Source organism: Mesocricetus auratus, unplaced genomic scaffold, assembly GCF_017639785.1.
Source record: "Mesocricetus auratus isolate SY011 unplaced genomic scaffold, BCM_Maur_2.0 Super-Scaffold_100011, whole genome shotgun sequence".
NCBI lineage: Eukaryota > Metazoa > Chordata > Mammalia > Rodentia > Cricetidae > Mesocricetus > Mesocricetus auratus.
The window spans coordinates 72,931,884-72,944,390 of NW_024429195.1; the positions used below are offsets into that span (position 1 = coordinate 72,931,884).

At 46.3% G+C, this 12,507-nt stretch overlaps 1 protein-coding gene across 1 annotated transcript in view; it reads left to right on the forward strand.

Annotated features, from left to right (window-relative positions):
- Plxnc1 (plexin C1) overlaps positions 1 to 12,507 on the forward strand; it is a 149,788-nt gene that overhangs the window by 14,080 nt on the left and 123,201 nt on the right. Inside the window, 1 exon segment of the mRNA XM_040755002.1 lies at positions 8,361 to 8,501. Within this exon segment, the coding sequence (XP_040610936.1) occupies positions 8,361 to 8,501 (141 nt within the window).

A 12,507-nucleotide genomic window follows, 5' to 3' on the forward strand; every position in this document is an offset into this window, starting at 1 on the left:
GCCTGGACTACCAAGCGAGTTCCAGGACAGCCTCCAAAGCCACAGAGAAACTCTGTCTCGAAAAACCAAAAAAAAAAAAAATGCTTGAAGTTTGAGAAACCATAATATGAAATGTAAAGTGTCTCATTTTGTTTCAAAACTCACTTGATTGACTTGTTTTGCCTACGAGTGTACTCCTGTATGTATTTTATAGATCAGACATTTAGCCAACAGCAAGTGGGTGGATGGGCGGTGGATGGATGGGCAGGTGGATGGATGGGCGCATGGGTGGATGGGCGGATGGACACATGGGTGGATGGGTGGATGGGCGGATGGGCGGATGGGTGGATGGGCGGATGGGCGCATGGGTGGATGGGTGGATGGGAGCATGGGTGGATGGGTGGATGGGCGGATGGGCGCATGGGCGAATGGGTGGATGGGTGGATAGGTGAGCAGATAGATGGGTGGGTAGAAGGATGGGTGAAGAAAACTCAGGAGAAATGACTACCTAAAGTCTCACAATTCATAAAGAGTAGAGCTCGAGTGTAAATCTCATAGTTTTACTCAAAAATCTCTTACTCTTTCTACTCCTACTCTTTCTATGCTTTGTCAGTAACTTTAAGAGTTGAAATATTAGCTATACTCGTGAAATTATACATTAAAACACCTCTTGCATTCTCCTTTACACTCAATTCTTTATTTTCATTATTTATTTGTGTGCACATGAGCATTCCATGCATGGTACACATGTGGAAGTTACAGGATGATCTTAAGTAATCAGTTCTCTTCTCCACATGTGGGTCCTGGGAATTGAACTCCTGTTCTTTATTTTAAGAGCTTATATCAAATACTTTGTTCCATTCTTAAAGCCACATTATTTTACTTTGTTGATGTTGCTGTTTATGTGTTGTTGTTGTTTTGAAAGATGGTGTCTCTGAACAACCCTGCTTATCTTAAAACTTGAAATGTAGCCCAGGTTTGTTTCAAATTGGCGATCCCTCTGCCTTAGCGTCTGGATACTGAAAATCTAGGTGTGTACCATCATAACCAGATTTAGAGACACATTTGAAATAATAATGTACTCAGTCAATAGGATGTCTATGGATTAAGAAGCTAGTAGATCCAGAAGCTGCATCTTAAGAGTTATTGATGAACTGTGATTATGAGATTTAGAGAGGACCAAGATCCCTGGCTGCAGAACATGTGGAGTAGTAGCTTACTATTGCTCCCCCAGACTAAGCTCCACTTTGTGCAAGGGTCAAATCTTGGCTCAGTTGAAGAACTCTGTAATGATTAAGCCTACTTAGCAGTGTTCCATAGTTGCCTGATGAGATATTGATTGAAAGTATTCAAACATTGATCCGTGTGTTTATTTATTCATTCAATGAACATTTATCGACAATTTACTATGAGTTAGATGCTGAGGTGGGATCTGCTTTCAAAAGTAGAAGACAATCTGGTAGAGCCGAGAGTCTGCTGGGAGATGGACAATAAATACAATTTAAAAAACAGTTCCAGGTGCTCTGAAGGTAGTGAGTTGAATGCTGTGTGATTCAGAGTTAACACCTGGGGCGGGAATGGGAGACTCAAGTTCCCATGTGGGTGAAAAATTAACTTAAAACCTGAACTAGTCAACTGGGAGGGGCCCAAAGGGACCGAAGGGGGAAGACCAAAGAAACAGTGTGTGGAGAGACAGTGATGTGGAAGATGGTAATGGCACCCCTGCAAGAGAGCTGCTGTAGGGACAAAGCCAGCTGGAGGGAGAGAGCTAAGTGAAAGCCCACAGTAGCCAAGGGACCCACTCAGGTGGGGCCTGGTGTACTTCTCTTGTTTTGGTTTGGTTTTTTTGAGACAGGGTTTCTTCGTGTAGCTCTGCTGTCCTGGATGTAGTTCTGCAGACCAGGCTAGTTTCAAACTCACAGAGATTCACCTGCCTCTGCCTCCCAGAGTGCTGGGGTTAAGGGCACCGGCCACCACCATCCAGCATGGGTGTAATTCTAAAGCATCATGGGCAGCATTAAAGAATGTTGAACAAAGGTCTAATGTCTTAAAGATCAGCTTGACTGCTGGATGCAGGACAGGTTGTGCTTCTAAAGGAGAGACAAGTAGATCAGGAGGTAGATGCTGGAAGCTTAGCCTGGGTGGATGCTACGGAGATGAGAAGGACAGGCTTGAGAGTGTTGGGAAATCTGGCTTGGACAGGGCCAATGATGGGAATAGAGGACCTGGGGTTGACTGGTGGTGTTGTCACTGTGATGAGCTAGAGTATTGAGGAACAAGGTGGCGAGAAAGACAGTCTGGAGAACATTTTTTGGCAACTCCAAAGCCATGCATGAATTCCAGTGGCTCTCCTGGGACAATTAAATTATTGTATTTAGAGAGGTCAGAGAAGGGACTTGACATTAATCTGCACTTAAGGGGCACTTCTGGCATCTTATGGTTAGGGACCCAACATGCTAGAAAGTACTGTATCCCATGGGATGTGCCTCATAATGAAAATTATTCCATCCAGAACACCATTAGCTTCCTCATGGAAAATGTTAGTGGACCATCCTCCTTGTTTTAAGAGCCACGAAGATAGAGTTTCCGTGCTACATGCTACTCATAACTTTTGGTGAATGATTTGTTGTATTTTCAAAAGTATTTGGCTGACATCAGCCAGAGGGAAGGAAAGAGACTGAGATGGCGGGGGGGGGGGGGGCACCAGAAACATAAAGCAGGATGGAGGAAGGACAAAGGTCTTGGAGAGGGAACTGTAATCAGGTGTGATTAGGAGGTGGTGGATACAGGAACGGCGGATAGGAAGTACACCAATCTTTCAAGTGAGTTCTATAGGTGAGCTATACCAGAGACAGGGTACCCAGCTCTGCCCTCGGTTCCACCCCCACCCCCTTTGTTTTTAGATTTTCAAGACAGGGTTTCTCTGTGTAACAGCCCTGGCTGTCCTGGCACTTGCTTTGTAGACCAGGATGGCCTCAAACTCATGGAGATCCACCTGCCTCTGCCTCCCAGAGTGTTGGGGCTAAGGGCATGCGCCACCACCACCTGGCTTAGCTCCCCACTTACTGCATCAACCTCCTGTACACCTCGGCATTTTCCTATGAGTCTGAGTCCCTGTGTAAAGTTTCCATTCGGGTGGCCCCACAGGTGCTATAAACTTAGTGAAAATCCGGTCGATACTGTATATTCCAGAAGAAAAGGTGGCAAATGGGCAGCCTGAATGGCTTCAACTCGAGTGAAAGGCTTCCCCCCCCCATTTCTTTTGTTTGATGAGGAGGGTTTCCTAACTATTGTCATGCACATGAAGTCATTTGAGTCTCATGGCAACACTGGGACTAAGCAGGGCATGAGGCAGAGATGTGTCCATTGCACAACGTGGTAACCTGCAGAAACCCACTTGCTGCAATCGAGCCATAAGTTAGTGTGGAGCAGGGACCAGAACTTGGGTGCAGAGTTTTCCTGACTGCAAGTGGGGTCCCTGGTGAGTAACAAATTGCAGATGATGGGGACATTGTTTGAAAACAAGGGTAGTCCATGGGGACAGACTATAAAAGGAGCTGCCCAAGAAGGCATTTTATCAGCCTGAGCATGAACAAGGACCAGCTGCTGGCTCTCTCCTTTGGGCTTATAAGGAAAAAAAAATTCAACGTTCAGGAATCTTCTCAACCCTGGGTTTGAGTGAAAGCCTCAATTCTCTCTCGGTCCCCAACTCTGGAGGCCCAGCTTTGTAGACATTTCCTGTGTATCTTACCACAAGAACTTCGTCTGGTACCTCGAGGACGTGGCATCATTGGCCACAGGGTGAGGCAAAGCTAAGGCTGGCCTTTGCCTTTCATGGTGTAGAAATCATGACTGGCGTCCCCAGGAGATGTGTGATGTACAATGTGAGGGACACAGCTGTAGTGCTTACTGCCAATGAACACGGTATCCATCATGGAGGGCAATTCCTGTTCCCCTGGTTACGCTCGCTACTGCCTGTGTACCCCTGAGTGTGGGCACACACATGTGGGAGCGTGGCCACTGTCACACGTCCCATCCCCTCCCAACGGCCTGGTCCCAGGTTGCATGTTGGGTCCAAACCTCTATCCTCCTGTCTAAACCCATTTGAGACAAGAGCGCTTTTTCCTCTGGCTGAGAGAAGTGTCCCCTCAGCGAGGTCCAAACTGTAGGCGTGTGGTTATGGTTAGACATGGCAAGAAGGAGAAGTGGAATGGCAACTCTGAGGGAACCAAGAAAGCCCAAAGGGAGGCAAGGTTTAGAGCTAAATTGAGATTGGATTTTTTTTTTCATGAAAGGCAGAAGTGGCAAAAGCATCATTACAAGGCATTAACCTTGTTACACACAGACGAACAAGCAGAGGCTGGGACTCCAAGAGAAATTACACATAATAAACTAGGCAGAATGGGCTGAGAGCGACATTAACAATTATGCCCTAAGGGGAGAGAAGGGCAAAATAGAAAATAGGCCAGAGGGGGAGAAGAGTAAGAACAATTTCTGGACACGGGGGGCTGCCTGCACAATTTTCCCCCTTTTCTGCTTGGCTCCCTAGGTATTAACTTCACTTTTGTGAGGGGGTTTCTCTGGGGCCCGTCTTTTCTTTTGTTTTCGTTTGTTGAAACGAACATAAGAAAGGCCTTCTGAGGGTTCCTCTCTCCATTCACAGGGACCTGTCCATCTCTGTGTTTCCAGCATAAAAGAGTCCATTTCCATTCAGTCCGGCAAGCCCTTAAGAGTTTTCTAGTGCAGTAGCCTCCTCTTGTATTTTCTCCCAGGCTCACAGTTTGCTACAAAGTTCCTACTGTGTCTAAGGACCTCCCTGCTGGCCCAATGCCTGATCAACAAGTTATCAGTCTTGTTTTTTAAAAAGTGATTTAAGAAAATCCAGTTGACAGTGGCTTAGCCCGTGACAGCTTCTGTTAACTTAGTCTGTTCTGTCCCCAGGAACCTGGGGCCTATTCCTTTCTCCTGTGATAATCTCAGCATGCTGGTTTTCACCCTCCATCTTGGGTTTGGTGGAAGCAAAATGTCTTCCTTTTCCTACACATGATGTATATTCTATAAAATTTATATATTCTATACATAATGTAATTGTATTCCAAGGGAAGGAATGAGACGGAGGCAATGGCTTACCCTAAGAGTTTTCTATTCTAGGTTACCTGTTCCCAGGAACCCTTCCAGTGAGTGCCTTAGATCTCTGGCTAGTGCTGGGATGAGCACCTTACATCTCTCTGGCTAGTGCTGGGATGGGCACCTTACATCTCTCTGGCTAGTGCTGGGGATGAGTACCTTATATCTCACTGGCTAGCGCTGGGATGGGCACCTTATATCTCTCTGGCTAGCGCTGGAAATGAGCACCCACGGTTCTATGAGGTAGGAGGGCAAGTGTCTGGCAATGGTGACTGGAATTGTCATTTGGTTGGACAAATTGTGGTTTCTGCCTGGCTCAGGTTATTGTGATCTGAAGGAAATTTGAGGTCTTTTGGCAAAGATGGTGGGAACAAACTGCCTTGTGTGTGGTAGCAACTGTTTGCATTTTCAAATAGTGACAGCAAGCACAGCTTACCTGTGTTCCTGTATGACAGGCACTAAAATCTACCGATGCTTGTGTGCCAACTCATTTAGTCCTTATAACAACTGTTGAGAAGAAATGTCATTATCAACCCTTCCATGATATAGAGCGGTGGTTCTCAATCTTCCTAACACTGCAACCCTTTAATACAGTACTTCATATTGTAGTGATCCCAAACCCTAAATTACTTCCTTGCTGCTTCATAACTACTGTTATGGATTGTAATGCAAATATCTGATATGTGATCCCAAAGGGGTTGTGGCCCACACGCTGAGAACTGCTGATACAGAGGATGAAATAACAGGCTTAAAGTTACTTAGCTAGAGAATAACAGGGCCCAGGCTCAACACAGGTGTTGGGTTCACTGTGCTATATATACGGCCTTTGCCAGGAAAGGTGATAAAATGCATGTCATATAGCACACTCTGAATACTGGTGTGATAGGTAGTATTACTTGTATGATCACTTATAAATTCTTCACAACTAGCCTACCAGTCAGGTACATTGACCTTGCCAGGTAGTAGAGAAAGCCACCCAGGTCGTCCAGTGAGTGAGAATTGAGTTCAAAGGCAGGCTAGTCCCAGGTGATGTGTTTCGTCCCACTAGGCCCTCAAGTGTGAGGACACCAATTGGATGACTGTACCTCGGAGCTGTGTTAACACTCTAGGGCTTAGTTTGGAAAACTGTATCTCCTGAGAAGAACTCAGAAGTCAAAGGAAAATGCTAGAACACAGAAGATTGTAATCTGGGAACAATTTTCCCCTTGTCCCGGTTCAGCTTTCTGACCAGTCTGTGTGATTTGGGGCCAATCTTTGGCAAGCAGGATGTCTCACCCACCCCCAGCAAAGGCCTCCCATGACATCATTGTTCATGGCTAACTGGAACAGGAACAGTTATTTAGTTCCTTCTGTTCCATTTGGTACTTACAGATAATCTATAACCACAGCCTTCACTCTTTTTGTGTTGTGAGATGACAAGAAGTGTTGCCCACTATTGAAACATAAGAGTAGTGTGAGAACATTCTGGAAGCTCAGAAATGATGCCCGATTCCCTGACTTAGTCTGGTGATACTCAAATATTTCATAAAAAATAATACGCACGGTAAACTGACCTTACATTTGGTCAGTTCTGGTTTTATTTAAGTCAGGATGTGTGATGTGTATGTGGGGCTTTTCTTTTCTTTCTTTTTTTTAGCTTAAAGGTCATCCAGCTTTTCTTCTACTCATAATCACAAGGCTTCCTTATCTAAACAGTGGTCTATTGTTCCAGTCCCCAGGCCCACAGAGATCTTTTCCCCTTCACTTAATCTTAACAGGATAGCTCCCCGCCTTCTCCAGTTGCAAGAGATGTACTGTCTTTCCACAGGAAAACTACTTCTCTAGTGGACATGCCAAAAGTCGTCTTCAAGGGAGTTGGCTGTAGAACATTTAATGCAAATGAGCTACTCCCTCCCATAGGGCATTCCTTCCTTAAAAAGGTGATGGGGTGTTGGAGGGAGCTGTCTCAGCTCACAGAACGACTCACAGAACGACACCAACAAAGAAATATCGGCGGCACTTTAAAGTCTTCCCAAGTCATTTTAGTCCATGAATCCATTTAGTTGAGATGTTAATGAAACTTGGTGGGCTTAAAGAGAATGAATATTTAATAAGACATAAATTGAAAGACATAAACACTGTTGGCAATAATATAATGAAGTTAATAAGTCTCGGACTCCCCCTGCCCACCTCTCCACTCCCCAAACAGTCCCATTTCAAGAGCCACTGCGATGCTAACTGAAGTTTTCCGGCTCCCTCATTGGCTGGAATTAAAATGTGCCTTTGAAAACCATAGTACAGTTGGGAACCGGGCTCTGGCAGATAAAGCATGTTATCACACTGTGTTCAGTAGCTGCAGTGGGCAACGGCGCTCTCTCAGCTCCCTATCTTCCAGAGATTTGTGGAACAAACTCAGCTTCCTGTCGTTGGAGGCAGGAAGCAGTATGGGGCCCTTCATTCTTTTTCAACAAAAAGGAAAAGACATTTTGGTTGACACTCTCAGGGTCCCGGGTTTAAAGAGGGCGTTTATTAACGAGTGGGAGCGAGCATGTGATTACATGTGCTCACAGCCTCAGACAATTGAAATGCATTTAGGTTGAGGGTTGGGGTTTGCACTTCCTCTTTGACAGCGCCAGTTGAGAGCCCAGTTCTACTCGGTTCCTCATTAGCTGGGTCACTATGCCTTACCACCCTCCATAGGTCTGTCTGCCCTCTGCCCTCTGTATGAATCTTTGGGCTTTACAGTGCGCTTCCCTGTCCATTCAGAATCCCTCCCCTCTGCGACCCCACTGATTGGATCCTGCTACCCAATAGGATGGTCTGAGGTGCATCTTGGGAAATGTCTGCCTTTCAAGTGACAGAAGCCCATGCCTAGCTAAAATGCAGAAAAGTACAGCGTCCAGCCTCAATTCAGAAGTGGGTTCTCTCCTGACAATAATGTAGAGTTCTGCTCTAAAGATCAAAAGGGGGAGCTCGCGTCAGGTACCGGAAGTGGATGGATGGATGGCTTGCTCAGTGCTGGCAATCAGTGCATGTGAATACACAGTTATGCACATCACTTTCCCTGGCTTGGGCAAGCATGGTGAGTTGGGATTTGGCAGATGAAGCCAGTGAAAGCTGTTCCCAAGGATCCTGTTGAAGAGGATGTATCTGGGATTCAGAAATGCAAACGTCCTAAGAGTTCATGAGTGGCATTTAATCAGTATGAAGAGAAGCACTTAGTTTTAAAAAAAAAAATTGATCATTTTCCCCCTTATTTGTTCATTTCTGTACAGAAAGAAGGGGATCGGCCCGAACAGGTCCAGCCAATTGCATCGTCTACGTTGATCCATTCTGACCTGACATCTGTCTATGGCACCATGGTGATGAACAGGACTGTTTTGTTCTTGGGGACTGGGGACGGCCAGTTACTTAAGGTTGGTTTTTCTGCAGTTCTTCAGATGTCTGCTTTTGATAAGATCCACTTGGTACCTGCCTGTTTCTAATTTTCCCTCATGTTCCTGAGCTCTACATAAGACTGTACCCCTAACATTGCTTTGCTAATACCATAGAGACCCCTGCCTGGAAAAGGCTTGGGGGGAATTTTAGAGACCCGTATGTAGTCCCTCTTCTCCAGCACCTCAGCCTATAATGAGGCACCAGCCACCTGCACTCTGGGAATGAGCCCCACTTACTCATAGCTGCTGGGTAAGACGAATGCTGGTCTAGCCCGGACCCCATCCCTGAGTCACCTTCCTGAGACATTTAACCTTTTGGTTCTGTCTTCTTTACACTGGAAATGTACAAAGTACCTGATTTCTCACAACTTCAAAGAGATGAGCGATTACAGGCTTAAGAAGAAGAAGAGAAGAAGCAGGTGTGCCCTCCCTGCGGCCCACTCACCACCCACAGACGGGCTTGTTTTCTGCCCTTTGTGCCTACATGTGCCAAGGAGAGGTTAGAGATCTGACATTCTTGCGACTCCCCAGGCTTTCATCTCCCAGGACTGTTCTCGCCCCCACCGTATGGACCATCCCTGGTCAAGTTGAGATTTTTGTTTTTAATTCACCTGAGGGAGGGATAGCACAGAGGAAGAGGAAGTCAACTCAGAAACCACCAAGGGACTCATCAGAAACTATCCAGTGGTCCTCTTGTCCATGTCATTAACAAACATGCAGGTCTCAGGTGACCTCCAGGAACAGCCATAGCTGGGAACTGCACTGTGCCGTTCACCCTGGACACTGCTTGACCTCTCTCGGCAGCCAGCCGGTTGACTCTCAGCTCAGATTCTTAATTGAATACTGGCAGGTCTGTTTTCCCAGCTGCTGTCCCTCTTCAGATAGCTGTGCCTTAGGCGGATCATTTAGCCTCTCTTAGCCTCCATTTCTCCAGCTGTAAAATGAGATTATACTAGACAAGCCAGAAAAACCCTTTGCTCATCTGATGGCCTGGAACACTGTCTTGGCACCCACAGCCTCCCTACGACCCAGCTTGTATGCATACCACTGTGTAGTCCTGTGTCTACACTGTGATCGTACCTACTCCCAGCCTGATTTTTTCCTTTTTCTTCTCCTGTGATTTACTGAGTCCTCTGTATTTGACTCAAACCCCACCTTCTCTTTGTTGCTGTCCAAGCCCCTAGAGGCTTCTTGTCTTCCCTGTCCCCTGAGCTACCCACCACCACCATCATCTTTTGATTTCTTGTTGAGGTCTTGCCTTGATACCTAGCCTCTGTGGTTCATATTTGCCCTGCCAACTTAATTTTAAGCTTCTTGGAAAGGGGGCCATGAATCCCCTCAGCCTGACACTGTGCCGAGTGCTGGGTAGGCATTTGATTGAATCTGTTTCCTTTGGAGGAAACCCAGTAACATATGGGAGGGAATTTGTTTGTATACACATTCTTTTTAAATATACATTGATCATCTTTCCTGTTGTGCTGGCTTCATTTCCTGGGGAAAGGAGAGGTAGATGTCCACCAATCATTGCACAGTTGCTACCCAGGGATGCCCATGGACATACTAACCTGGTCAGGCCAATCAGGCCCATTAACCCTGCCAAAGAAATTTGTAGCCATCCTTCCTGGGTCTCCTTACCAATTATCTCTTCAGATTTGGGATGTTTTTGACAAGTGTTTTGACAAGAACACTGTTTCACCAAGCTGAGCCTACCAGACTGTCACATTGGAGAATTGGAGGTGAAGGAACACTTGCCTATAAATAGTTCCCCATGGGATAGCCTGGCTTCCCTGTCCTGTGGGTTCAATTCAGCCATTCCCGTGCAGCTGTCCAAGCTTCAGTTTTGATGGAAGTCAAGGGGTGGGGGTCAAGCTGCAGCTTCATGCTGTTAGTGGAGAGGAAGTTGAGATTAAGTCTCGAGGTCCTCAGGATCTATATGGGGTACCACTTGAAGACCCCTCATCTGTAGTCTCATTTATAGGGTTCAATTAACAAGGAAAAATTGATATTTTCATTTTGTGACTTAACACTTTTATGGTGTTTCCTGTGTGTTAAGTCCCTCTACTTCTAGCTGATTTAGTTCTCTCCCAACCCCATTTTACAGATGGAAGAATGGAGGCCTAGAGTTGTTGAGTGACTGACCAACATTACAACAGGCAGTGCAGGGATTTGAACTTGGAGCAACTTCAGAGGCTGGATTCATATCCCCCAGCTATGGGAGCCTTGCAGCCTGTACCCCAGCCTCTAGACACCTCCCCTGGGGGCTCCCAGTAAGTGGAGGGTGTGTTGGGAGGGAGTCCCAGGACTGTTGAGGTGCTATGGTTGATGGGACCTCTGACCTGAAGTCGTGTTTACTTCTTGAGGATCAACCGCTCCCCCAACTCTGTCTGTCAGGACAGTTCCCTCCCACAGCAAGAGGTTGTGAGGGTTCAAAGCCTACTGTCTCCCTCCCAGCCACACACACGGACAGCATGGTGGTTCCCTTCAGACTCCTTGTATCCCATGTGCAGATTCTTGGATGTAGCCCTTGAAATTACTTGGAGACCCCCCAAAAAACAGATATGCCCAGATCCCTCTCTTCAAAAGCACCTCACTTTCCTCTCGCCACACTTGCCTCCGGGACTGATAGGGAAGAGGAGCACGGATAGACACACGCTTGGCTCCTAAGCTACAGAGTGGAGGTACTGATGAGCATACCACACACACACCCACACCCCCCACACACACAAAACAAAAAACATAACCCAGCCCGACACAGACAGTGGGAGGAGGGGAAGAGACGGCTTGGGCCACCCACAGCCTGCCTCATCAGTTTCGCAGTGATGGGTGAAGGCATTTTGACATGTTCCAGGCATCCAGTCTATGCCTGGCTTGGGCACCAGCAGCCAGTTGCTGTTTTTACCACTACCAGTGAAAATTTGACTTCTTAAATCTCTGCAAACCTCATGGAGTTTTAATATAATTTGGTGCCATTTTAAACCTCATGCTATTTAAATATTTTTCCCTGCTTGTGAAAGAACCGTAGGCTCACGTAGAGAGTTGCAGGGTAGCGGGGGGGGTTGGGGAATAAGAGGAAGGCAAAGAAAAAATGATCCTTGATTGCGTCATGTAGCAGCAACTGCTGTCAGCATTTTGGATTCTTTTTTTACATAGTTGAGGTCAGACCCTATCCAGTTCTGCACCCTTCTTTTCTTCAGCTAATGAGGGAAGAGGCTTATATTAAAATGCTGCTGCAAACCCTTTGTAAACAGTATTTTTAAATAGCTCTATCGTGTTCTATTATATGGGAACGCAAATTTGAGCTTGAGCCGAGATACTGGGTCAATTAAAGATTGCCCCCTCCTGCCTTCCCCCTCCCCAGAAAGACGGCACTACCTCCAAAGGTAAGATTTCAATGATGAGCCTTGAAAAACCCAGGGACTTTATGGTTTGCTAGCATCTTATTGCCCTCCATCTGCCTTTGAAAAATGGCAGGGAAACTGAAGAAATGTGGGACTTTAAGGTCCTACCTACCAACTTCTCAGCAGGTGCTTTGTGGTCATGTAGCAAGTCATGTCCAGCCCACTCCCATCATTTCCTCATTTTTGCATCCGTTCTGGATGCGATTATAGGCAATGATTTTTTTTTAAGTTGTCAGCATCCCCACTGAAATCAGCAGAAAGTGTGCCGACTCGGAACTCAGTGTTTGGAAATCCACATGGCATGTGTCACATGGGGTATGCCATCCTGGGAACACATGCCATATCGTTCTCCAACTGTGGAAGTGTCTGTAGGTGACTTGGATTCCTTGCGGCTGACTCTGTTGCATGTAGAATGGTCTCCTTATCTCAAGGGCAGGGTGGTAGAGTTTTGAGCTGTTCCGGGTGGTACAATAAGTAATAGGGGAATATGCCTGAAATTTGAAATTTGTAACTTCCTGCATGCCCATTAACCTTTCTTACAAGCATAAAAGATAAGAAGGCAGTGGGTGAGGAATAATAATAGCTGG